The sequence below is a fragment of the Aristolochia californica genome, unplaced genomic scaffold (assembly GCF_029961685.1).
Source record: "Aristolochia californica isolate CCGP_79_NKW_82.1479 unplaced genomic scaffold, dmAriCali1.0.hap1 SCAF_10, whole genome shotgun sequence".
NCBI lineage: Eukaryota > Viridiplantae > Streptophyta > Magnoliopsida > Piperales > Aristolochiaceae > Aristolochia > Aristolochia californica.
The window spans coordinates 30,156,117-30,180,147 of NW_027181771.1; the positions used below are offsets into that span (position 1 = coordinate 30,156,117).

At 37.9% G+C, this 24,031-nt stretch overlaps 1 protein-coding gene across 1 annotated transcript; it reads left to right on the forward strand.

The window, feature by feature from the left end:
• The first annotated feature begins 892 nt into the window (after positions 1 to 892).
• LOC137942505 (probable proline transporter 2) lies at positions 893 to 21,008 on the forward strand. The gene is made up of 7 exons (XM_068788192.1): positions 893 to 1,066; positions 2,270 to 2,494; positions 3,188 to 3,282; positions 12,917 to 13,106; positions 18,477 to 18,601; positions 20,003 to 20,218; positions 20,501 to 21,008. The coding sequence occupies exons 1-7, from the start codon at positions 967 to 969 to the stop codon at positions 20,879 to 20,881; spliced, it is 1,332 nt and encodes a 443-aa protein (XP_068644293.1). The 5' UTR covers positions 893 to 966; the 3' UTR covers positions 20,882 to 21,008.
• Positions 21,009 to 24,031: the final 3,023 nt, after the last annotated feature.

Genomic DNA, 24,031 nt, shown 5'->3' on the forward strand with positions numbered 1-24,031 from the left:
TGACAGACGAAATTAGGGACCATAATTTTGGTTTTTGTGATATATTGACTTGAATGACGTACACATGATGAAACGAAGCGTAAGTGCCGGTCAAGAGCATCGTTTCGCGAGTTGGGTCAACTCGTGACTCAAGCGATTAGACCCCGATTTATAGGGTAACGAGTTGGTTTGGCATGGCATACCCGGACTGCCCTGCAACATGCTATTTGGGCGAGCCGCGGTTCTCGAACCCCACACGCCACCCCCCCTCCTCCTTCCGCTCTTTCTACAGTTTTTGCATTATTTCCAAACCATTTCCGACAAGTTTCGCCCCCCCGCAAGTCAAGCTCGGACTCAGACAACTCCGAGTCAAGTCCTGATCTCGTGTCACAAAACTCTTTTTATATTGGTCTCAAATGATTGTGATATTTAGCGAGTCGGCAAACCATGGTCGGGGGTGGGTGTGTTACGTGTGTATAGATGACACCGTGGAACTGTGGAGGTTTGCGTGGAGAATGAGCCACGGATTTTGGCGGGTTCCGTTAGACGGTTCAGTAAGCGCGGAATGAACCGACTACAGTTGAGAATTTCAAACCGAGGAAAAAAAACTGAAAAACAGGAAAGCCGCAACACTAGATTCGTATCCGGCAGGGGAAACTGGAAAGCCGCATGGAGTCCTGCAACTTGCGATTATTATTCGGTTTTCAGCTTATTTTTCGGATTCGAGTGCGAAAAGAATCTCGAAAAGGGAGGCACAGACTGATTTAGAAAGACGAGAAGTTGGGCCAATCAGGCAAGCGGGTCTTAAAACCGACTTCATTTGAAAATTCAATGTTTTTCTGACTTTCAGCTTGTCCCTTTCGAGAGAATGGCGGTCGTTTATTTAAGTTTACTCTAATACTCGCAGAAAGAGAGAAGCTGGAGGTGACTTTGTGCTCCTCAGACGACGAAGAGGTGGTCTCTTCGCTCCTGAGAGGAGAGCTCACGATGGACTTTGACAATGTTACCTCTTCCGAGGAAATAATCCATTTGGAGGAAAAGCTAGCGACCGAGGCCGCCGACGAGACAGCGCATCTGATAAGCAATGGTAATTCTCTGCCACTGATTCTTCATGTAAATGGCAATCTGGAATCTAAATATTGGACTATTCATGGCATTCTGTAAACTTCCCACGTTGCTTCTGCGGAAAGTTTTATAAAATTTTCATTGCCAAAGTTGACCTCATCATTCATATCTTGATTTATAATCTCATAGGTTTTGTGAAATCAGGGATACATATTGGCTTTATTCCCACACTTTTTATCAAAAAACAAATTTGGGTCTCTGTCATTTTACTAACATATTGTTGTTCAAAGTATTTTGAAATGAACTTGTTTTGAAATTTGACGCCCACACACATCAAAACTGAAATCTTTAGCTCTGTGATGCTGAGAAAAGAGGATTTTATGTTGCAAAACCTCCTGATTCCACTTACAAAAGCTTCAAATTTAAACAGAACGCATACTGTAAACAATAAAAAACTTTGTTTAGTGCAACTGTAAGTCAGCATGATTGCCTTTGTTCTTTTCCAATACAGAAACCAGTTCCGAATTTTATAAAACTTATGCATTTTGAGTTTGAAGAATATTCTAAAAGCAGTTGAAATTGCACTTGCTGTAGTACAACTTTTCACGTTTGGCTCTTCCAGATGTAGTTTAAAGACCTTTTCGATCTGAAGAAACTTTGTGCTTAGGATAAGTGAATATTTGGGTAATTTATTGGGTTTCCAGGAAAGGAAAGAGCCATTAGGGAAGTCGAAATACTGATTCAAAGGCTGTTTGACCGTATATTTTAGGAGTTGTTGTTGTCAAAAATATAAATGGTGAGACTAGAGCATATTATAGATGGAAAATTTTGAAAAGCAGACCTTATGTGCTTCTGTTAATATTTCACATAGGATTAGAATGTACTTCTTTAAATTGCTGAAAAGTTCTGTTTCTTCCTCCTGTGTATTCTTCCATTTTTTTTTTTTAAATACATCAAACCATCAATAGAAAGAAAGCCTTACAGTTACAAGAAACAAAACCATGATGTCCTGTATGAAATTTGTATATTTGTCCAAAAGGTTTACTTAAATGTGAGGTAAAAGGATAATGGATGCAAGTTCTTTGAGAACCTACACATATCTTCATATCTCTTTTATATTGCTTTGATATCCTGTTAATTTATTTAATTTCATATTTAGTAAAATTATCTTTCTTTTTTTTGAAAAACTAGTAAAATCATCTTTCTTGTGTTTGAATTGCTGTAGATCCTTGGTATCAAGTGGGTTTTGTCCTCACAACTGGAGTTAACAGCGCCTATGTCTTGGGATATTCTGGTGCCATAATGGTACCGCTTGGTTGGATAGCTGGTGGAGTGGGATTAGTTTTGGCAGCAGCCATATCCCTCTATGCGAGTATACTTCTTTCGCGTCTTCATGAAGTTGGAGGAAAGAGGCACATAAGATACAGAGATCTAGCAGGCCATATATACGGTCTCTTACTTATTGAACATTCTTAACTTTAATTTTTCAAAGTCTGCTATGTTATTGTTCAGAATATTTAGTTATTAAAAGCTCCGTGAAGATATTGTTGTTTATGGTCAGTTTAAGAACTATCCTATTGCTTATATCATTCACTAATCTGTCTAGAGTACAGAAAGAATTCATATGCACTTGGTCTGATGCCTGACTTTGGACGGACCATATTCCCCTCTTAAGTTCATTTCTTACATGACAAGTCACAAGGTCCTTGATAGCACTTTTTTTTTTACAATCCAGCAATGTTCTGTAAACATGTTAACACAATAAATAATCCTAGTTTGACTATTTGAAGGATCCCCAATCTAGAATGCTCAGATGGAAAATTCTGACAGTATTGGCTCTTATTTCTGTTAAATATGATCTCTGGTTGCTCTTGTTCAACCAACCATTGCAGGATGCACTGGTATTTAAATTCTTCACTTGGGGAATGTATTCTGATCGTGACTTCTGTCTAATGGGGCATTTTTTTTTATAGTAGTTCTGGTTTTTTTAAGAAGGTACCACATATGGTGTCACATGCTTTTCTATCTCTTTGGATTCTCTTTGGATTCTATCTCTTATAGTTGCCACAATGATAACTTCTTTGTTTTACATGCCATGGGTCATTTGAGTTTCCTTCTACCTCCTGACAGATGTTTACTACAGGCAGTAAAATGTATTCTCTGACATGGGCGCTGCAATACATAAATCTATTCATGATCTGTACTGGATATATTATTCTGGCTGGGCAGGCTATGAAGGTAAGTTGAATTTAAATTGTGTAGTCATCCAGACTCTAGATTAAGAAGGATTTTTCTTATCAGCTCTTGCATCATAAATCAGCCGAGAATAAGAGTTAAGAGCAGGTTGGCTGGTTTTTATGCCAGCACTTGTTCACCTCTTTACAATTCATTCTAATTAGTATGGCACTTATCCCCTGCTCAGTGCATGAAGCAGAGGAGGGCTTTGCCCTTGCCTCAGCATGAGAGGAGCCAGTAGGGTTAGCTCCCCCCCTTGCAGAAAGAGAGGGCAGAGAGGGGCATATATTGGTCAATTTTCAGCGTAACAATTAGCACTGCCTGACCATTGTAAGATTTTGTTTATACTTCTCAATTAGTCTTGGCAACACTTAAAACAATGTTTGAATGGTGATGATTTTATTAAGGGAAAAGAAAGGAGAATAGGGAGAGGGAAGGCCCTACAGAGAATAAACATTATGCCAGGCCATCTTATGCCTGTAACTGTAATGCCTGAGCATTGTTTACTCTTTAGCATAATATGAATCTTCTCAGTAACCACTGTGAAGAAAAAGGACAGAAAAAAATCAGTCCATCTTATGCTGGTTATTGTGATGCCTGAGCATTATATACGCTTTAGCATAATGTCGATTTTCCTCGGTACCCACTGCTAAGTGGCTAGTTTACCAACTAAGTAAAGGGTTAATTACACTCACCCTGTTGAAAATTTTCCAGGTTACACTCACCCCATTCATTTTATTGTTTTTTATTTGATGGTCACCTTTGCCCCCTTTTTTTGAAAAAAATGATTTCCGTTAAATCAAAATTAATTATGTTGTCCACCTCTTCCAACACTCCTCCTCAAGTTGGGGGTGAGAGAACATCATGAACGCTCAACTTGCTGCAAATGGTGTATTGGATCTTCCCATATAAAATGTCAGTCCATCATATCTTCCAATACTCCCCTTCAAGCTGGTGGTCTCTTTCTTCTTTACCAAGAGTCCCAGGTGGCATAATTTAAGAGAGAGTAAAATCACTCCTAGTCGTAAGACATCGCTCCATACTCCAGTCAAATGGTCATAGTCAAAAATACTTTCTACTTAATTTCACAGGCGGAAAAGTAGCCCTATTGTGGGGCACAGAGTCTACCCGCTTTCTCATGGTAGCTACAAAAAACACCTCTTGGGTGAATAATAGACTTGACTCACGCTGGATGTTGGACACACTCTTATCCTCTATAGGTAGTGGGTCTATAGGCATTGCTCAGAAGTGTAATAATAGACTCCATCACGGTGTCCCCACACAAGACACCGACTCTCAAATGGCAGGAGTAAAACTGCCAATTAAGGGGGCAAAGGGTAATCACCGAAAGATAATATTTTGGGGTCACCATGTGTTTTCTTCTTCATCGGAGTAACCAATGCTGACAACAGTCAACAATTGATAAGTCCTTCAATAATAATGTCTCAATCAAAGGGACATAATAGCAACAGATAACCAGTAGATAATAAAAGTCCTTAAGAGCAATAAGGACACATAAGATAATGTGCTGCAAGTCCATCCTTGAATAAGGAAACTATGCACCAAGTGATAAGCTGAGGCTAATCCAAAGTAATAATCCAGGGTAATAATCAAGCCAAAGTCAAGCTCGTAGCAGATAGCATATAGCAAATAGTAGCTTTGACTGTGAGTGAGTGAGTCAAGCAGAGTAATAGACTACCAATAATAAGTTGAACTAAGTGCTGTTTGATAATCAATAAATCAAACAACCTCCAGTGTGCTCATCCTTCATACTTCTCTTTATGTTCTCCCCTTCAAGCTGGGAGATAATGTCAATGATCCCAGCTTAAAGTAGACACTTATTTTGCAAGCTAAAGTGCTAATCCACCTTTTGTATGATCAAGTAAAAGAAAACTAGAATCAACAACTTCACTAGCTCAAATATTGTAAACCAAGTAACTCGAGCCAAGCCAAATATTTCAATCTTTTGTTGCCTTAATTTTTTAGGCAAGGATACCAAATCAAATTCTTCGTAATCTTTCAAAATACCAACAAAATCTCGCAAAATCCGTGACTGGAAAAATCTTCTAAATAAGGTAGTTTCCTCCTTCAATTGGTGCCAACTTAGCAATCAAAGAAGACACCTTTCCTTGCCTTTTTTTTCTTGAAATCTTTGACAAATAAATCAAGGAAAGTTTATGAAAATAAGATGATCTTCTAAAGTTTCTTTCCAGATATTGTTAGTTAACAAACAAAAATTTTCCAACGGTAGATCGTGAGATAATTTCCTGATATTGTTGATGAATAACAACAACTCAAAAAGTTAAGCAAAAAATTTGGCTTAAATCCAGATCTTCGCACGCAACAATATACCGGCATGACCTTTGATTCTTCCAATGCAAATATCTCCTTAAATATAGATAAGATGAACATGAAATTTTCTCCTTCTGAAACTAGACTTAAATACCTTTCAACCTAGTATAACTTCTCTTCATAAAATATACTTCTTTTGAGATAAATAATCTGATTGATTTCGGGTTCTGTAATCTAGCCGAACTGAGTACTCTTTCTTCTTTGGCCAGCATGACCATTGAATTTTCCGAGATTGATATCTCTATCTAAAAAACTCAGAATGAGAATTGGTTGAATAGGTAAGAAAATAGACATACATATCTTTCTTTTGATATATAATTCTCCATATAAAGTTTCGTTCTTAATGGCATAAAATGGCTCGAAAGTTGAAGCTTTCTGCTGCTGCACAAAACTTTTCTGCTACTTTACCTTTGCTGCTTCAGATGTCGATTTCTCTTTCTAAAAAACTCTGATCTCAATGCTTGTTGTTAAGTTGGGAACTAGACTTAGATATCTTTCCAACGATATATAATTTGCTATATGAAACGTACGGTAATAGAGTTAAAAATCCAATAAAAATATGAATTGGGAAGAAGACTAAAGGAAAACCGAGAAACACCTCTTGTTTCCTTTTCTTTCTTCTTTTTCTTCTTCTTCCTCCCCTTCTTCTCCATTTTCTTCTCCTTTTCCATCTCAAATATTTCCCCGCTTTGATACCATGTTGAAACTTAGGATTTACTGATGTATAATCATTGTGGAAGAGAATTAAGGGGTGAGAAGAAGAAGAAGAAGAGTTGTGGAGTAAGGGTTTAAGGAGGAGAAGAGGAAGAGTGACGAATTTGGAGATATAGGAGGAAGATTAGGGTAATGAACTTGTCCAAACCCTCCCCCTTAAGTCGTATTCATAGATATAAAAATACTAATATTACAAGAATACCCTTCACCCTAGTAAGAGTGAATAAATGATATAAATTATAAACTAATTACATCAGTCCCATCTTTATGAGATGATTCTTATCATCATGCCACCACTGTGTGGGCCTCCTCCTTGGTCGTGGGTTTGAGCCATCTTCTACACACTTGGACTTGTGGACCTTCCTTGGTCGTGTGGGCTTGGGCCAATCTTCCGACAATTGCCAACCTCCCATGTCTCATAGGACTTATTGTTCTCTGACGATGCGTTTGCAACTCCATTCACATATTTAAACTTCTCGTGACTGATCAAAAATATTTTGATAGATTGAGACCACTCCATAAAGTTCATACCATTCAGTTTAACTGTAGAAATCTGAAGGTGAGTTTCTCAGGTTGAGTAGGAATTTGTTGGGGAATAGAGGTGATTGTTGAGGACTGGGAAGTTTCAGTCATAATAGCTGGATGAGTTCTGTTGGAAGATGGGCCCAAGCCCACACGACCCCATATCGAAGTGTGTTGAAAGATGGGCCCAAACCCCATAATGCCAAGGAAGGCCCACAAATCAAAGAGATGTAGAAGATGGGCCCATGCCCATAGATCAAGGAAGGCCCACACATCAAAGAGATGTAGAAGATGGGCTCAAGGCCCATAGACCAAGGAGAAGGCCCACAGGCCCATACAATGATGGCATGATGGTAAATAAAGAGTCATCTCGTAGAGATGACATTGCTGTAATTAGGTTAAGTTCCAGGGGTATTATTGTAATATTGTAGTTTGATTAATCTATAAATTGAGCTTAGGGGGAGGGTTAGGAGACATGTCCATAACCTCTTCTTTCTCTTGTTGTCTCTCAATGGGTGTCTCTCTCTTTTTCTCCATGAGCTAAATCATTGGAGTCCTGAAAATCGACATGGTATCGGAGCATTGATTTTCAGGGCACACAGGTATGGTTTTCAAGATTCTAGAAACCTATTTTTTTCTTTTTTCTGTCTCATATTAATGGTTCATTTTTCTTAATTACTGGAACTTTGTTTTTTATTACTGCTTGTTTTCTTTTGCTGCATATCGACGTGAGTCCAGTCCAACCAATCCGGTCTCACCCATCTACCTTTCGAATATCCTTTGTTGTTGGTTCTGCAATCTTGTGATTCTCATCTCATACTTTTTGCAATAGTGTCAAACTCATTAGATCTTCATGATCAACAAAGCTGTGTCAAACTCTTTGCTTGGTTTCACCCTTGGAGTCAAGCAGAACAACGTCATACCAGTGGGTCATCACCGTTGACGAAAGCGCATGGTTTCATATGCAGCAACTCGGACTCGGCTGTGAAATCAAACGACTCGGATGACGATTGTGTGACCAGAAACTTGGCGTTGATGGTGAAATCGCCGAAATGACCATACACCAAGTGTGAAAGCTGATCGGTTGCCAGCCCACTTCAATGAACGATTTCTTCAACAATGAGCGCGTCTTTAACAACGTCGTCGTCGAGGGATGCGGCCTGGTTGAGTTTGTTGGTGATGGAGACAATGATCTGAATGCTCATCCTTATCGCAGCGTGGAGAGATGGAAAAACTCGCTGCTGTATTTTACAGAATGAAGGTTCCGAGATTCGGAAGCAGCGTTGGAGGAATCTGCGCATGATCGCGTAGGAGGAGAAAGCTGTCATCTATCTTCCGATTTTTTTCGTTGCTATCTGATTGCCATCAAAAGTTGTTGTTCTCCACTAGCAAGCCGAAACTTCCTTCGCCAGACTGTTGGCTCGCTTGGTTTTGCAGTTGCACTGGCATCACGAGGAAGACGAAGAAGGAAACTAGGAAATCTGCGAGATTATTTTGTGCCGGTGATTGAGTAGAAGCTTAACTCTACTCAGATTAAGCCGCTGCATACCTTTGTACACTCTCAAAAAGTTTCCTTCCGCTCCATTGCCGGAATTCACGTTCCAGTGGTGAGACGAGATTTCCTTAAGTTTACCGAGGCGCCAGATCCATTGCCACTTACAGAGACGCGTTTGCCTGGGATTTTCTATCGATCACTAAAGTTGTTGTTGTCCAGCTATCGACTCGCTGGATTCCTTCCTCTGTGTTGAGATTTTTGGAGGAACACTGCTGATTTTCCAGTTATGTTTCTTATTGCGGAAACTCCTCTCATCGCTGGCTACGCCCTCTCTGGTTTTCCGCTCTGTTCGGAAGCGGGCAAGAAGATGGCTGTTGCCCAAATAAAATTTTCCTAAGTTAGGAAACTTGAATTAACCAGCGCCAAGCCCAACTCGGACCAGACCTTGCCGAGTCAACCCAACGAATCAGTGACCCGAGAGTCATTTGTACTGTTCGGGTTAACCCAGCGAGCAAAGTTGATTTAGCCCAACCTGGTCCAGGCTCAACTCGACGAGTCAACTTGGCCCGGGTCAACTTGACTCGGCCCACTTGTTTCTGCCTGCGACTCGGCAATATTGGTCAAATATTTGGGTCGGCTCGACTCGGTCCTCTGTCTTTGGCTGGATTATTATTTTGAAGTATTGGCAGCATATTCCTTGGTCAACATATTTTTTGGTGCAGATATTTGCATCGGATTATTTCATGGGTCCTTTTACAAGGATTTTTATTATTTTGTACGTGTTATTGGGCCCAGGCCTATTTTAGTTTCTGCTAGTGTCTTTTTGGATTAAACACATTATTATTGAAGGACTTCTCAATTGCTGATTTTTATTAGCATTGGCTATTCTGATGATGAAGAAAGCCAAGGTGGCCCCAAAATATTATCTTTCAGGTAATTACCTGTTACCCCCCTTAATTGGTATTTATTACTCCTACTATTTGAGAGTCGGTGTCCTGTGGAGGGACACAGTGATGGAGGAGTTTTATTACACTTCTGAGCACTGCGTATAGACCCACTACCTACAGAAGATAGGAGTGTGCCTTACATCCAACATGACTTATGACTGGAGTATGAAGCGATGTCATACCACTTGGAGTGTTTTTACTCTCACTTATTTTATGCTAGTTGGGCTTCATGGAAGAGACCACCAGCGTGAGAGGGAGTGTTGGAAGATATGGAGAATTGCCATTTTATACGAGAAGATCCTATACACCATTTGTAGTAAACTGGGAGTTCACATGATGTTCTCTTCTCCAGCTTGAGGGGGAGTGTTGGAAGATGAGCCCAAACCCACACGACCAAGGAAGGCCCACTTATCCAAGTGTGTTGGAAGATGGGCCCAAGCCCATAAGGCCAAGGAAGGCCTACACATCCAAGTGTGTTGGAAGATGGGCCTAAGCTCCTAAGGTCAAGGAAAGCCCACACATCCAAGAGATGTAGAAGATAGGCTCAAGGCCCATAGACCAAGGAGAAGGCCCACAAGCCCATACAATGATGGCAGGATAGTAAATAAAGAGTCATCTCATAGAGATAGTATTGATGTAATTAGTTAAAGTTCTAGGGGTATTATTGTAATATTATAGTTTGATTAATCTATAAATTGAGTTTAGGGGGAAGGTTAGGAAACAAGTCCATAACCTCTTCTTCCTGAGTTAAATCCATGGAGTCCTGAAAATCAACAAAGTTCCAAGGTAACATTGGTAGAGAAGTTTGACAGGAAAGATAAACCCGTTGCTACACCTTTCTACATAGACAAGTTCGGCAATGAAGGCCCGTGAATAGATTTCAACAAATAAAGGCCAGATAAAGGGGTAAAAAAAGATAATGAAGACTGGAAACAATGGTGACTGTAAGCAATGAAGGCCGCTGAAAAAGAATAGCCTAGGCTCTAATACCATGATGAAAATGAAGAATAAAAAAAATTCTTGTTCAATTCTACAATTGCTACAATATATACAACATAAGATGATGAATAAAAAGAAAATTGATTTATTCTTAGAGTTAATCTAGCCTTTAATATAGGAGAGATTTCATCAATACAATAAGAAAATAAATCTGGACATATTTCAACATACTGCATATCTAAGCCAACATGCAAACTTCATCTTTTGTAGGCAGTGCTTCTTGACTTCCTAAAAACTGTTTGAATAGTTGGCCTAACAATTGCCTTGAACATTTTGAGGATGTACACATAGGATAGCATTATAGGAGCTAACTCCACCTTTGCTAGCCAACATCCTAGGCTTGGCATCCTCTTCAATTTCTCAATCCTTTTTAAAAACTGATCCTACGCAATAGCAATGGTCTCTTTGGGGAATGCTTTGACCTCAAACTGAATTAGAGACACATTCTCTTGAAAATTTCCACAAAACCATGGTGTATCTTTTCTTTGGTAAAATATGGTCAATTGGTTTACGTTATTCTACAACAGTACTTGGTGTAATAATTAACCTTCTTATTAAAATGTCCTAGATATGCTGCATCTTTTAAAAAAGATAAAGGCAATAATTAACCTTCTTTTCAAAAAGATATGCTGCATCTTTCTTGAAAAAAATCCATGTGAGGAAGCAGTAAAAAGGCCTATCCTAGATATGCCAGAATGTTAGATCACCCTTTGTAAAATATAAATACCGATAAATTGGATTATTTATAAGCTCTTGGATCTTCAAACCTGCTTTTGTATTTCCAGTTTTATGCCATTTCTTGATTTATCAATCAAATACCATTTCATCTAGAATGACATATACCAAAGGGTCACATGTGTCTATGCACTTTGTTTTGCACTATGGCACTCTCATGCGTCTTGGTGATTTTAATAACTCTCTTAGGACATTGTTTCTCCTAATACCAACTGAATAAAAAAAAAAAAGCTTTATGGACCCATTTGAAAAATAAAAACCCACTTAATGAAAACTTTGGTTACTTTCTTGTAAGCTTTACAAAAAAATATAGACCACCTCAGGTCTTTCTTCTCCCACTAAATAGGCTCCTAGTCAGATAAGTAGGTCTGCTATAGGTTGACAGTAGTGTAAAACGTTTGCTAATCCTTAGAACTAAGATATTCAAAGTGAAAATCAGCTTGTATATTCTAGCAAAGCAAAAATATATTCTTTTTTTTTTTTTTGAATGAAGATGTATACGCTATTAAAAGATGAAGATTACATACCTTGTTAAACAGGGCCTACCTCCACAACAAGGTGATGGAGTGAGATGTCTAATTTAGCCTGTGCATCAGCTAAATGATTAGCTGATCTAGGAATATATTTCCATTTACAATTTAAAGCAGAAGTTAAATTACATATATCATAGAACATGTTCCAGTGTCGCCAAGGTGGACGTTCTGTCTTTGCGCACCAATTGATGACGATTTTCGAATCTCCTTCAATGCAAAGGAGCCCAGAAAGACTACTTTTGAAGATCCGTGATCCGTTTAATAATCCAGATAATTCAGCAGTAGTAGAATCTGAAATTCCAATAGGCCTAGCGAATGAAAAAAGAAGAGCACCATTTTCGTCATGAACAACACCACCGAAACCCGCTGGGCCAGACATCCAAAAGCGCTTCTGTCAAAATTTAGTTTATAATAGCCCATTGGAGGAGGAGTCCAAATTGCCATAGTTGGGGGTAGGGAGGATAAGACATTTCAGCAATTGTTCACCAAAAAAAAAAAAAAAAGATATCCTTAGTGAAAGCTATGGCTAAAACAAAAAATTATAATGGTGATGTGACCTCTTTTGAAAATAAATCGTTATTTTGTTGCATAAATTTTGAAGCAGTTTTTCAATGCAAATTTATATTATTTTCATTGAAAGTTTTGTTTTAGATACCTTACTCATCATTATCTCATTTCTAGAATTTGTGGGCAACAGAACTGGAATTCTTTTGTTTTACTGGAGTAGTGGTCTGCATGAGGTTGTGAAGTACATCCTCATTTCAGATTTGACTTAATTGTAATTTATGGGTGGTTGTCACAAAGCACATTCAGTTTCAGTTTTGGGCCTAACTTGCTCCACTCTTCAAAGGGTTTCAAAAATCCTGTATGGTGGCTACCAAAAAACTCTTTGCATACCCTGGTATCACATCTTAGTTTGTTTTAATATTTTCAAGTGTTTTCCTCTTTATTATGTTGCAAGTTATCTTGCACTATTGTGAAAACTCTTTAGGGTGGCATTGCAAATTTAGTGCAAATGGATTTGTAAGTTGTTCTCAGTATTTCTAAATGCAAATTTTATCTCTATTGCTTCCCTAATTCTTTCTACATCTGCAACATAGTTGGTCTTACCATTTACTCTACCTATTTTTAAACCTGCTGCAATGTGATTGGATGTCAACTCAAATAAACAATTCACCAATACTTATGGTTTTCAGTTACTAAAGACCATAGTACTCACAACTTGTAGAATATGCTGACACATTTTTTTTGAGTAAATAGGTCTTGTCAATTTCAGTTTTGGACAGTTTCTCCTATTTCCTTGGATTTTTTTTTGTAATCTACTCTTTTGGCTTTTACAGGCAATCTATCTCTTGTACAGGGATGATGGTGCCTTGAAGTTACCTTACTGCATAGCAGTTGCTGGCGTCGTCTGTGCCATTTTTGCCTTTTCAATACCCCATTTATCAGCTCTAAGGGTTTGGCTTGGAGTCTCAACCATCTTGAGCCTTATATACATTGCTGCAGCCTTAGTTCTGTCTATCAGAGATGGTATGTACTTTTTGTTTCTCCTCCTTTTTTCTTTCTTTCTTTCTTCTTCTTCTTTTAATGTGTTAAAGTTCAAGGGTATTTTATTAATTTTTCTAAGTGTATTGTGTTCTGAACTTCTAGTTAGGAAGAGGTGAAATAGATACAATCACTATGTAATTTTTTTCTCTTTTCATTACTGTTTGATGACTGTAAATGAGATAAGTAGAGTAGGGGTACTATGGTCATTTTATCTTGTAATCACTTAAGCTGTTTAATAGAAGAAGTTAGGAGTTGACCATACACCCTAACCTGACTGGTCTCAATGCAATCTTTCTCCCCTCTTTTCTTCTTCTTTTCTCTTGCTTTCTCCCACCAAAATTCTTCATTTTCCCTTAATTTTCATGGTATCAGAGTAATCAATCTTCTCCTCCTCAAGTCTGCGAACTCTCCATAAAGAGGGCTTTCACAAAATTGCTGCTGATTGAAAGTACAGGTTCAACCTTTTTCCTTTTATTTGTGCTATAAAATTACAGCTGATGGCTTGTGGTGTCAATTTGAACATCTTTTTTGTGATATTTGTACTCCTAGAGGGTTGTTTCGGATCTTCTCTCCCTATTGTTGCCTGCATATGTCATACAAAACGTGTACTTACCTGAGTCATTAGTATTGAGGCTGACGTCAACCCTTATTATCTTCTTGTGACGCTATTTTTCTTGGATTACTGGAATTATAGCAATGGGAGTTTGAGTGCCCTAATTTTTCTGTGTTGTGTATGATCCACCTTACCTGCATTGGCTAATACTGGTACTTTTTATGGATTTTTGGTACTGGTCCCTTTGAAATTGTATTCTAGCTTGTGTTAGTGAATATTTTTTTTTTTTTTTTGTTGAAAATTGCTCAATGGCTGGCACTAGTGAAATAGTTACACCCTCAAAGAGCTCAAGAAATTTATATTCCAAGGAATCTCATATTATTTAGGCAACATTTACTAAGCTCAATGGGCAAAAATTATATTAATTGGTCCAAATCTGTTCAAATGTTTCTTAAGGAGAAAAGGAAATTGAAGTTTCTAAGTGAGGCTCCCCTATTCCTTCCTAATGATGACTGAGGAGTTGAAGACAATCGAGTTATGACTTGGCTTGTCGATAGCACGGAGGAAATCTAAGTAATCAGGTTATAAGCTGTGACACATCAAATAAGTCTAGGATACATTGACGACTATTTTTTTTCGAGAAACTAATTTATCAAGAATTTACGAGCTATATGCAAAGTTTTTTTGTATTGAGGGGTGATAGATTAGTCACCCAATACTTTATAGAGATGAGAGGCATTTTGCAAGAGATTAACACCTTTCATTCTAGTCTTGTGATCTCTTCTTCTACTTCTAGGTCTAAATCTTCTAGAGGTAGATGAGAAGGACTTGGAGATAGGGGATGATGAAGTGATAGTGGTGGAAGAGGTAGAGGCCGTACAGATAGAAGATGTGTGCTTTGTGGCAGATTGACTCACTTCTCTTACAAATGCTGGGATAAATTTGAGAAGTTTGCTTTGGCTAATTCAAGTGTTTCTATATAAAGTGGAGAAGTGGTTAATAGGGAGACTTGGTCTTTTGGTAGTACTTAGGAGACACTACAGAAGATACGACTGCAGTTAGGGTAACTAGCATTGACTACTACTTCGGCTTCTCAGGTATCCTTGAATCCTCCAATGGCTAGTAGCACGATGGCAAGCTCAGATATATTTACACTTCATGTTTCCTCTCCTTTTTCTTGGGTGATAGATTTCGGCTCCTCTAGCCATATGTATTGTATGTCTTCTATTTTCTTAAATGTGTCTCCATCCTCGTCTCATAAATAAGTTACATTGGTTGATGGTTCTACTTCTTCTGTTTGTGGTGAAGGTGATGTTCACCCTTCATCTGTTATTTCATTAACTTCTGTATTATATGTTCCGAAATTCCCAATCAACTTATTGTTTGTCACCAAACTTATTTAGTCACTCCATTGCTTAGTCACACTTTTTCTATCTCATTGGGTGTTTTAGGACTTGTAAACAAGGAGGAAGATTGGTTCGGGGCATGAGAGTAATGGGTTGTACTATCTTGACATTGTGACTGAAAAGAAATCCATTGCATTAAAGGTTGTGTGTCCTCTCCTTACGAAAATAGTGCTTGAGAATTCGTCAATAGTCAAGTTACATCAGTTTATTCCTATTATACCTTAAGATACTTCATTTGATTGTCAGTCATGTCAGCTAGGGAAGCACTTGACATAGTCAATGTCCTTTTTCTTTGGTCCATTCTAATGTATGGGCCCATGTCCGATTCCCAATTCTTTTGGTTCCATTATTTCTTGACATTTATTGATGATTATAGTTATGTGACTTGGGTGATTCTCCTTCAAAAGAAAACAAAAGTATTTGATATATCTCAAAATTTTATGCTGAAATAAAAACACAATTTGGTGCTTCCATCCATGAATTTTCTAATCATAAATTTTCTATTTTTTGCACTATGCATGACATTGTTTATCAAACTTCCTGTGTGTATACTCCCCAACAAAAAGATATAGTAGAATGCAAGAATTGACATATGCTTGAAATTGCTTGGACTATTTTGTTCCAAATGAATGTTTTGAAGATGCAATTCTCACATCCTACTTTTTGATTAATAGAATGCAGTCTTCTATGTTAGGTGGTTTCATTCCTATGCATCTGTTGAAACCGGGGAGTAAGCTATTTGATTGACCTCGAGTTTTTGGCTCTGTTTGTTTTGTTAATTGTGTTGGTCCGCATATTAATAAATTGTCTCCTTGGGCTATTTGGTATGTTTTTCTTGGGTATTCCCGAATACAAAAATGTTATTGGTGTTACCCTCTTTGAGAATTCACACCTTATTTTTCGTTGTCTGAGGTACTTCCTTGTGGAAGGAGTCTCTCTCTTGAGTCCTCTTTACCTATTCTTGATCTTGATGTCCCAAACACTAGCACTAATCAACGACGCAGAAACTGTTACAAGTGTATCAAAGGAGGCATGTGCATATGCAATCATCATTAGATAAGGGCAAAGAACAACTATTAATAGTTCCTACTCCACTGCCTCCACCATCAACCTCTACGCCTACAAATCTTGTTGTGAATGACCTTCATCTTCCTATTTGTCTCCGAAAAGGTCAACAATCTTGTACTCAACTTCCTATTTCTTGTTATGTATCCTTTGATTATTTGTCATTTGAGTATAGATCATTTGCCTTGTCTCTGTCAGGTATTTCACTTCCTACTAAAGTGTAGGATGACTTAAACTTTTTTGGAGTAGAAAAAGGCCATGCATGAGGAGATGAATGCATTGGTTGCTCGGAAGACATGGGTCTTAGTTGATCTGGCCCTTGGAGCAATTGTTGTTAGTTGCAAATGTCAAACGCCTAGCAACCCGAAAAGACTAGCCTTTTAAGGTACGGAAAGCCGAGTACCTAACCCATCAGTGGACCAGGGGCGAACGGAACCACCTAGCTCTGACACCCACCCCGCCTATTCTGGAGAACGGCGGACCTGGCATGCCCAACTCTGATACCATGTCAAACGCCTAACAACTTCCTAGGAGGTCACCCATCCTAAGATTACTCTCGCTCATGCTCGCTTAACTTTAGAGTTCTTAGTCAGATACCTAGCCAATACAACCTGAAAAGACTAGCCTTTAAAGGTGCGAAAAGCCAAGTACCTAACCCATCAGTGGACCAGGGGCGGACGGAACCACCTAGCTCTGACACCCACCCCGCCTATTCTGGAGCCATCTCTCACGGGATTCGAACGGCGGACCTGGTGTGCCCAGCTCTGATACCATGTCAAACGCCTAGCAACTTCCTAGGAGGTCACCCATCCTAAGATTACTCTCGTTCATGCTCGCTTAACTTCAAAGTTCTTAGTCAGATACTTAGCCAATACAACCCGAAAAGACTAGTCTTTTAAGGTGCGGAAAACCAAGTACTTAACCCATCAATGGACCAGGGGCGGACGGAACCTAACCCAGGTGGACCGGAACCACCTAGCTCTGACAATAAATGGGCTATACAGTGAAATTTAATGTCGATGACGCCGTGGAACACTATAAAGCCAGATGGGTAGCTAAGGGATACATTCAGATGTATGGTGTTGATGTATTTGACATTTTTTTACCTATAGCTCGGCTTATCATTGTTTGGATTTTGGTATTGGTAGCGATCAATACGGGTTAGTCTTTATACCAGCTTGATATTAAAAAACCTTCTTATATGGAGACTTGTAGGAGGTGTATATAGAATAACCTCTAAGGTATGTTGCTTAGGGGGAGATTCGTGAAGTGTGAAAGTTTCAGAAAGTTATATATTGTTTGAAATAAAGCCCATGAGCATGGTTTGAGAAATTTAGTAAGGTAGTGGTGTTGTTTGGGTTCATCAGAAGTCATTGTGATCATTCTCTATTCATTTTGCACAGGCAGGTTTAGTATTGTTGTATTAGTTGTGTTTGTGATGATATTGTGTGTCTTGGGGATGATGTGACACAAGGGACAGATGGAAACCATCTGAATGACCTAGGTCAAAGCCTTAGAAGTTTAATTATTGCATTAACTACTTGGAGCACTAACCCTCAAAAACATATACTGAATTAAAAATCTGACTGGATCTTGGTTACAGCTGCTATAAGGTCAATTTCATTTCATGTGACCACTGCTGATCTTCCAGGAACTTCAGACTTCTAAGATGGACTTCTAGATGCATTAAATTAGAAAAGTGGACGAATTACCTTTCTCAAAAGCACTCAGTCATGTTCCCTGAACTAAAGTAATCATAAACACTTGTTTGTAAACAAGTATGCCTTCCAAGAATTCTTTGATTGTTTTTTCTACTTGAGGACCAAATTCTAACTTCTTTCGAGATTATGGAGTAACCATTTTTGCCTCCACACTATGAATAGAGGTAAAATTTGTATTAAGCAGCTGGTCTGCTTTGTCCAGTTGAGGTCTCATTTACCCACTATTGGATATTGCAGTAAATAATTAAAAATTGTCTAAACTTTTGTTTCAATTTTTCTAACCCATTTGGTCCGTGAATAAAATTTGTCTTGGTTTCTCTTCATTATTTTATATTTTTAGAAACTTTTGGATGCTTATAATTTGAGATCAGTAATATCTTCTATCCTTAATTGTGGTAGATTTTAATGCAACTCCTTTTTTTAATTATTCAAAAAAATTGAACTAATTTTACCTTCCATCAATTCTTTCTTCTTCTTTTTATGTGGACTGGATTATTCAAAGCTTTACTAATACTAATTTTTAATTTTGTTTCAGAGTTAATTGTGATGTTAAAGTGAAAGTTAAGCATATAACTTACATTCTCTGGCATATTTTATGTTCCCTCAGGAATCAATTTACCTCCTCGAGATTATGGCATCCATGGAACAAAGACCTCCAAAATCTTCAGCTCTATTGGTAGTGCTGCTAGTCTTGTTTTCGCGTATAATACAGGAATGATTCCAGAAATCCAGGTAGGTAGAAATCTGGATGTCAGTAACTAGGGTGTTTTGAAGAAAAAAAAGGTTTAGTATAGGTACCCCCCGTGATTCAAAAACACCTGCAAATATTATTAACCCTATCTAATTAAGAATATTTTCATAAGAGTTAGATGGCTCCACCTCTTCTCCTCTTTTATCTTGGCACCGGGAAAGTGGTAGTGAAGGAGGACATCCCTTCCCAAGGGGGAAATGAAGAGAGAGGGGAGCATAGAGAGGAGGAGGCTGAAGCAGATGTCTGTGGGAGAGGGGGCTACCTCTTGCCTCCCATCTGCACTTAAGAGGGGAGTACCCCTCTCTCCTCTGCGTACTGTGTGAACAGAGGGGAGGCAAGAGGAGGATGCAGGCACTGCTCCCAAACAAAGGGCCCACCTTTCTGGGAGAAAGCAGAAGATGTGAGCTCCCAATTTTTTTAATGTTTCTAAAATAAATTAAAATTTATGGTAATATAATGACTTTGGACTAGGTTATTATGGTATTTTGAAGTTAAAAAGGAAATAATAATGGATGAAAAGAAAGTTTCAAAAGTGTAGGGTGAATATAATCATCAATGTGGCTGGGGAATGGATGTAAGGGCTTTTTCAAAAATAAAGAATGAGGAGAACAGAAGAACTGGAATGAAAAATGATAATATGATAGGATTAACCCATTATTGTAAGTACTGGACTGAGGATTGAATTGAATTCTTTTGAAACTAAGGTTCCATGTGATGCTTGTGAAGTTGTCCAACCTGCTTGACCACACAAGCAATCAGTCAATGCTCTTGGCCAAACTGGTCCAACCAGCAACCAGCCTGGTTCTGGATTTGGCCTTTCGCTCCACAATGGGGACCCTTAGCTTGAGGTATTGGGTTCGAGTCTGACCTATGGTTCCAGTGTCAACACCAAAAATATAAAGAAAAAAAAAACTGGTTCTAGTGGTTGATTTGGTAGTCTCCACAGCTCAAAATATTAAACAGGAGACACTGAAGACTTGAACTTGTCACCTTTTACAAAAGGGAAGGTATCTAACCTCCATGCTATAGTCAATGTATAACAATTAAAAAGTAGATGTCTATAAAGAAGTTCTAGGACTAGGTAAAATTCTGTGATTATATAAAATTGTTTTTAATTTTATTACATATTATGACATCATCCTGGTTGAACTCCCGATGAACTAATTGATCTGGAATGTTCATCTTGCCAGTTTGAACAGCTGGTTTTACAATGTTGGACAACCTCATATTTTTGTCTCCTTCAAGCTGCCAATGAAACTGCTTAGTGGTTCTTGTTTTATAAATGAGATAATCAATTGCAAATAATCAATGTAGCTGCAAATTCATGTTGTTTTGAATTGGTGTATGGATTCTCACTTTCTATGGCCTCAATTCTTGTGAAGGCTACAGTGAAGCCCCCTGTGATAAAGAACATGCAGAGAGCACTTGTTTTTCAATTTACTGCTGGTAGTTTGCCGTTGCTTGCTGTAACGTTTGCGGGCTATTGGGCTTATGGATCCTCGACATCAACATACCTTTTCAAAAGTGTTTCAGGTCCTCTTTGGATAAAGGCAGTAGCCAATGTAGCGGCTTTTTTCCAGTCAGTCATTGCTTTGCATGTAATTTTTTTCACTCTACTTTGTAAATTTTGCAAATGAGAAAGAAAAATTCAATTTTGGTTTGGAATTTTCACTTAGATGTTAAAAACATAACTAAAGGCAAAGGGAGGTGCTTCACAGTCACTTCTAGTGTTTTTGTGACTCCATGGAAGAATCACTTTTTTTTGGTTGGAGTTAAAATTAATGATTCCCTTGGCAGGAAGGAGCCGGTCACAAATCTTGTTCTATTGTATGCTTCATGCTGGACATCATACTAATAGTTTTTGTCTTGCTTATTTGCAGATATTTGCGAGTCCTATGTATGAATACTTGGATACAAGATACGGAAGAAGCAAAGGAAATACATTATCTTTCCATGTTTTCTCATTCAGAATATTAGTTCGAGGGGGTTATCTAGCAGTAGTCACCTTGCTGGCGGCTCTTCTACCTTTTCTGGGGGATTTCATGAGCCTCACTGGATCTTTGAGCACTTTCCCTCTCACTTTTGTTCTTGCCAACCACATGTACTTGATGGTGAAACGAAACAAACTGTCAACACTGGCGAAGGGTTGGCATTGGTTGAATGTTTGCGGGTTCAGTTGCTTAGCAGCAGCAGCTGCAATTGCAGCCGTGAGGCTTATCATAGTAGATTCCACTACTTACAATCTTTTTGCTAATATTTAGGCTTGTTACAGTATCTGATTGTCCTATATGTGGTTGTTCGGATCTGTAGCCTTGTAATTCTTTGTTCTAAAATGTATAAAAGCATAGCATGCTGGGGTAAACTAAGATTTGTAAGGTATATATAGAATAATGCAGACTCTTTTTGTGAAATTATTCTATTTATATATGTTTTTGTTTAATGTGCAGTTGCATATGGGCTCTTTCACAGATCCTCATAGAGCAACCTGTTCTGGTTCTTAATCCAATTTTAGAATTGTTCTATTGGAAATCTATTACTGAGATTCTAGACTTAATATTTCAAGTAGATGAAGTTTCTTAATCCTTTACCTTTTGTCCAGAATATCTTGACTCTGATGATCTCAAATCTTGTAATGAGGTCTGCTCGGGACCCAATCAAAAGCAGAAGCGGATCCTTACCGAAGTTTGCTTCGTTTCATTCTAGGGAAACCAGAAACCTTTCTTTAATTCTTTCCGTTCCCTGCCAAAATTTTCCTGATTTTAAAAATGAAAAAGAAATAGGATTATATTTTTATACGACCTGGTAATGTTTTCTTATTTGCTCTGAAACTCTAAAACCCAGATAAGGGAATGTTCTTGCAAATGGCCGTTGGGTTGGATCAACTTTGTTTACAGGTTCTATAGCAAGACTATGATGGTAAATGGGGTGGATTCATGCCCCAATCCATCTGGTTTTGCATCACACATTTAAATTTCCTACAGTGGCACAAACATTAATAAAGTTTTTCCGTCATTTCTTATGATGATACAAATACAAAAAAAATTAGTAACAGGAATTTTTTTTCAATAGAAAAAATTTTCTATGGGAAAATTAGTCATAAGAAAGTTAATAGAGAGCCTCTTCTTTTCCTCCTCCAAACCCATTCATTGTTATGACTAGTTTGTGGCATGCAAGGCGATTAAACAATTGATAGCCCTTGGTGGCATTAATGTCCCCTACATAAACACACTTCATACTCCTTTCATCCGATTTCTTGTTAAACTTCCAGGAAAAATGTGCATAAGAAATAAAACCAAATGCATAAAAATGTTTAAAGTGACTGATTTGGTCACTCCAAATCTCATATGAGGTCTTGAAACGAGACACCCATTCAACACATATACTGCACACTCCATTACTTTAGCCCAAAACGATTAGGAAAATGTTTAGCCTTAAGTATGCCTCTTATAACCATTTTCATGTTGACCATAGGTTGACTCCCTTCTTGCTTTCAATGATAACAAAACTTAATAGAGTTGACAACTTACAAAACTAAGCATTTCAAATACTTTACCTTCAAGAAACATGCGTCTCAAGGTCTTAAGCTTCAAAACTAATCGAGCCAACTCAAAACCTCAAACATCATGGAAAGTCTACTATTGAAGAAACACCCTTGAAGAAAAAGACAATGTGAAGACTAGAGTTTAGGAGTCACTGATGTATATCAAAACTCAGTCCATGTAAGAGAGCTGTCCAAACTCCTTTTAAAATAAATTGTTAAACATGGAGTTTGAGGACATACATTGCATCCATACATGTTTCAAAACTTCATGTACATCTTCTAAAAACATGTTAGAGTACTTGGATTCAATCATTCCCTTGCTTTTAAAGTTAAACTAAATGAATTAACATTGGAATGATTGATCAACCTCTGCCAATGATCAACCATCCAGAAGTGCTCATGCCAAGTTTATAAAGCATGATCGATCAACCTAAGTCAATTAATTGATCATCTATAGCATGGCTATATCATGCTATAAAGCATAATCGATCATCCTATTTGGACTGATTGATCAATAATGTCCAAGCAAACAAATTTTACATTGAATGATCAATCATCCTACATGGCTGATCGATCCCACAAAATCTTGTTAGTCAGAGACATAAAACAGGATCGATCATAGAAAGTCCATTGATCGATCATATTTGTAATTCATTTCCAGAAGAAATTCCGATTGATCGATCATACCCTAACAATGATCGATCAACTTAACATGTCAGGTCCAACGAAAAATTTTGATCGATCGATAAGTCACATCCTAACAAAAAAATAGCCGATACACACGATTGATCAATCCAAACACTGACTTTTGTAAAAGGGCAAAAACAACTAGTGTGGTTTGGAAAAATTATAAATACCCCACCCATCCTCACATAGAGAAGTTACTGAGCATTTATTAGCAAATCTATAAGTTTTTACTCTCAAAATCTTGTAATTATTCTCTAAAAGTGTTTTGGAACGAAAGAGAGTCATCACCTTGCAAAATCCTTTACTCTTTCCTCTACCTTTCCTTGCATTTTATATAGACAAGCTCCCATATACCCATTGTGCTGCAAAGAAGTGCATGTTTGGATCTCTCAAGAAAAAGGTACTCTCCAAGTGAAAGGGTGTAAGTGATTTTTCCTTTATTGGATTTTATTTTATGAAAGGTTCATCTAGAACCTATTTAATGTAGATAGAAAGGGCCAACTAGAGCTAGAATCTTGTCAATCTCTTGGGAAGATTGTATTTTTAAAAGCGTGTATTTGAGCTACATGTGGTTTAAAAAGAGCTAACATCTCTTTGTATAAATTCTAGTTACTAGGGCTTATATAATGGAATTTTCCAAGCAAGGGTTCTTGGGTGGTGAATACCAACAAGGAAACATCGATAACAATTTTTTTTTGTCTCCTATGTTGTGTGATTGATTATTTATATTGAAATTGCTACATTGCATGCTTTACATTACACACCTTAAGTTTTTAATTTTTAAATCTCAATTCACCCTCCTCTTGAGAAGCAACCTGGGCCAACAGTTTTATCCTTCCTCTTTGCCACCCAATTCTCTTGGAGTGTATACAAAGCAGGCAAATGATACTTAATGCCAGACTGCTTGAAGAGTTAATAAACGACATTCTATTTTGTGCCCTAATATGTTATATCTTCCTACTTAAATTATCGATGAAAGTGACGAAGTACTTGTTCCCTAATTTGCTCTAATGTACTAAAAATGTGTATAATTCTTTAATTCATTAAAAAAAGGAATATGACTTAATATACATGGAACCCACACAGTATTTGGGTTATCCACGTTCCTAAGCCATCTCCGTGTACATCGGAGCGGTTCACAGGATTCCCGGCAAAACTAGCCTCCATTGCCATCTCTACCTAA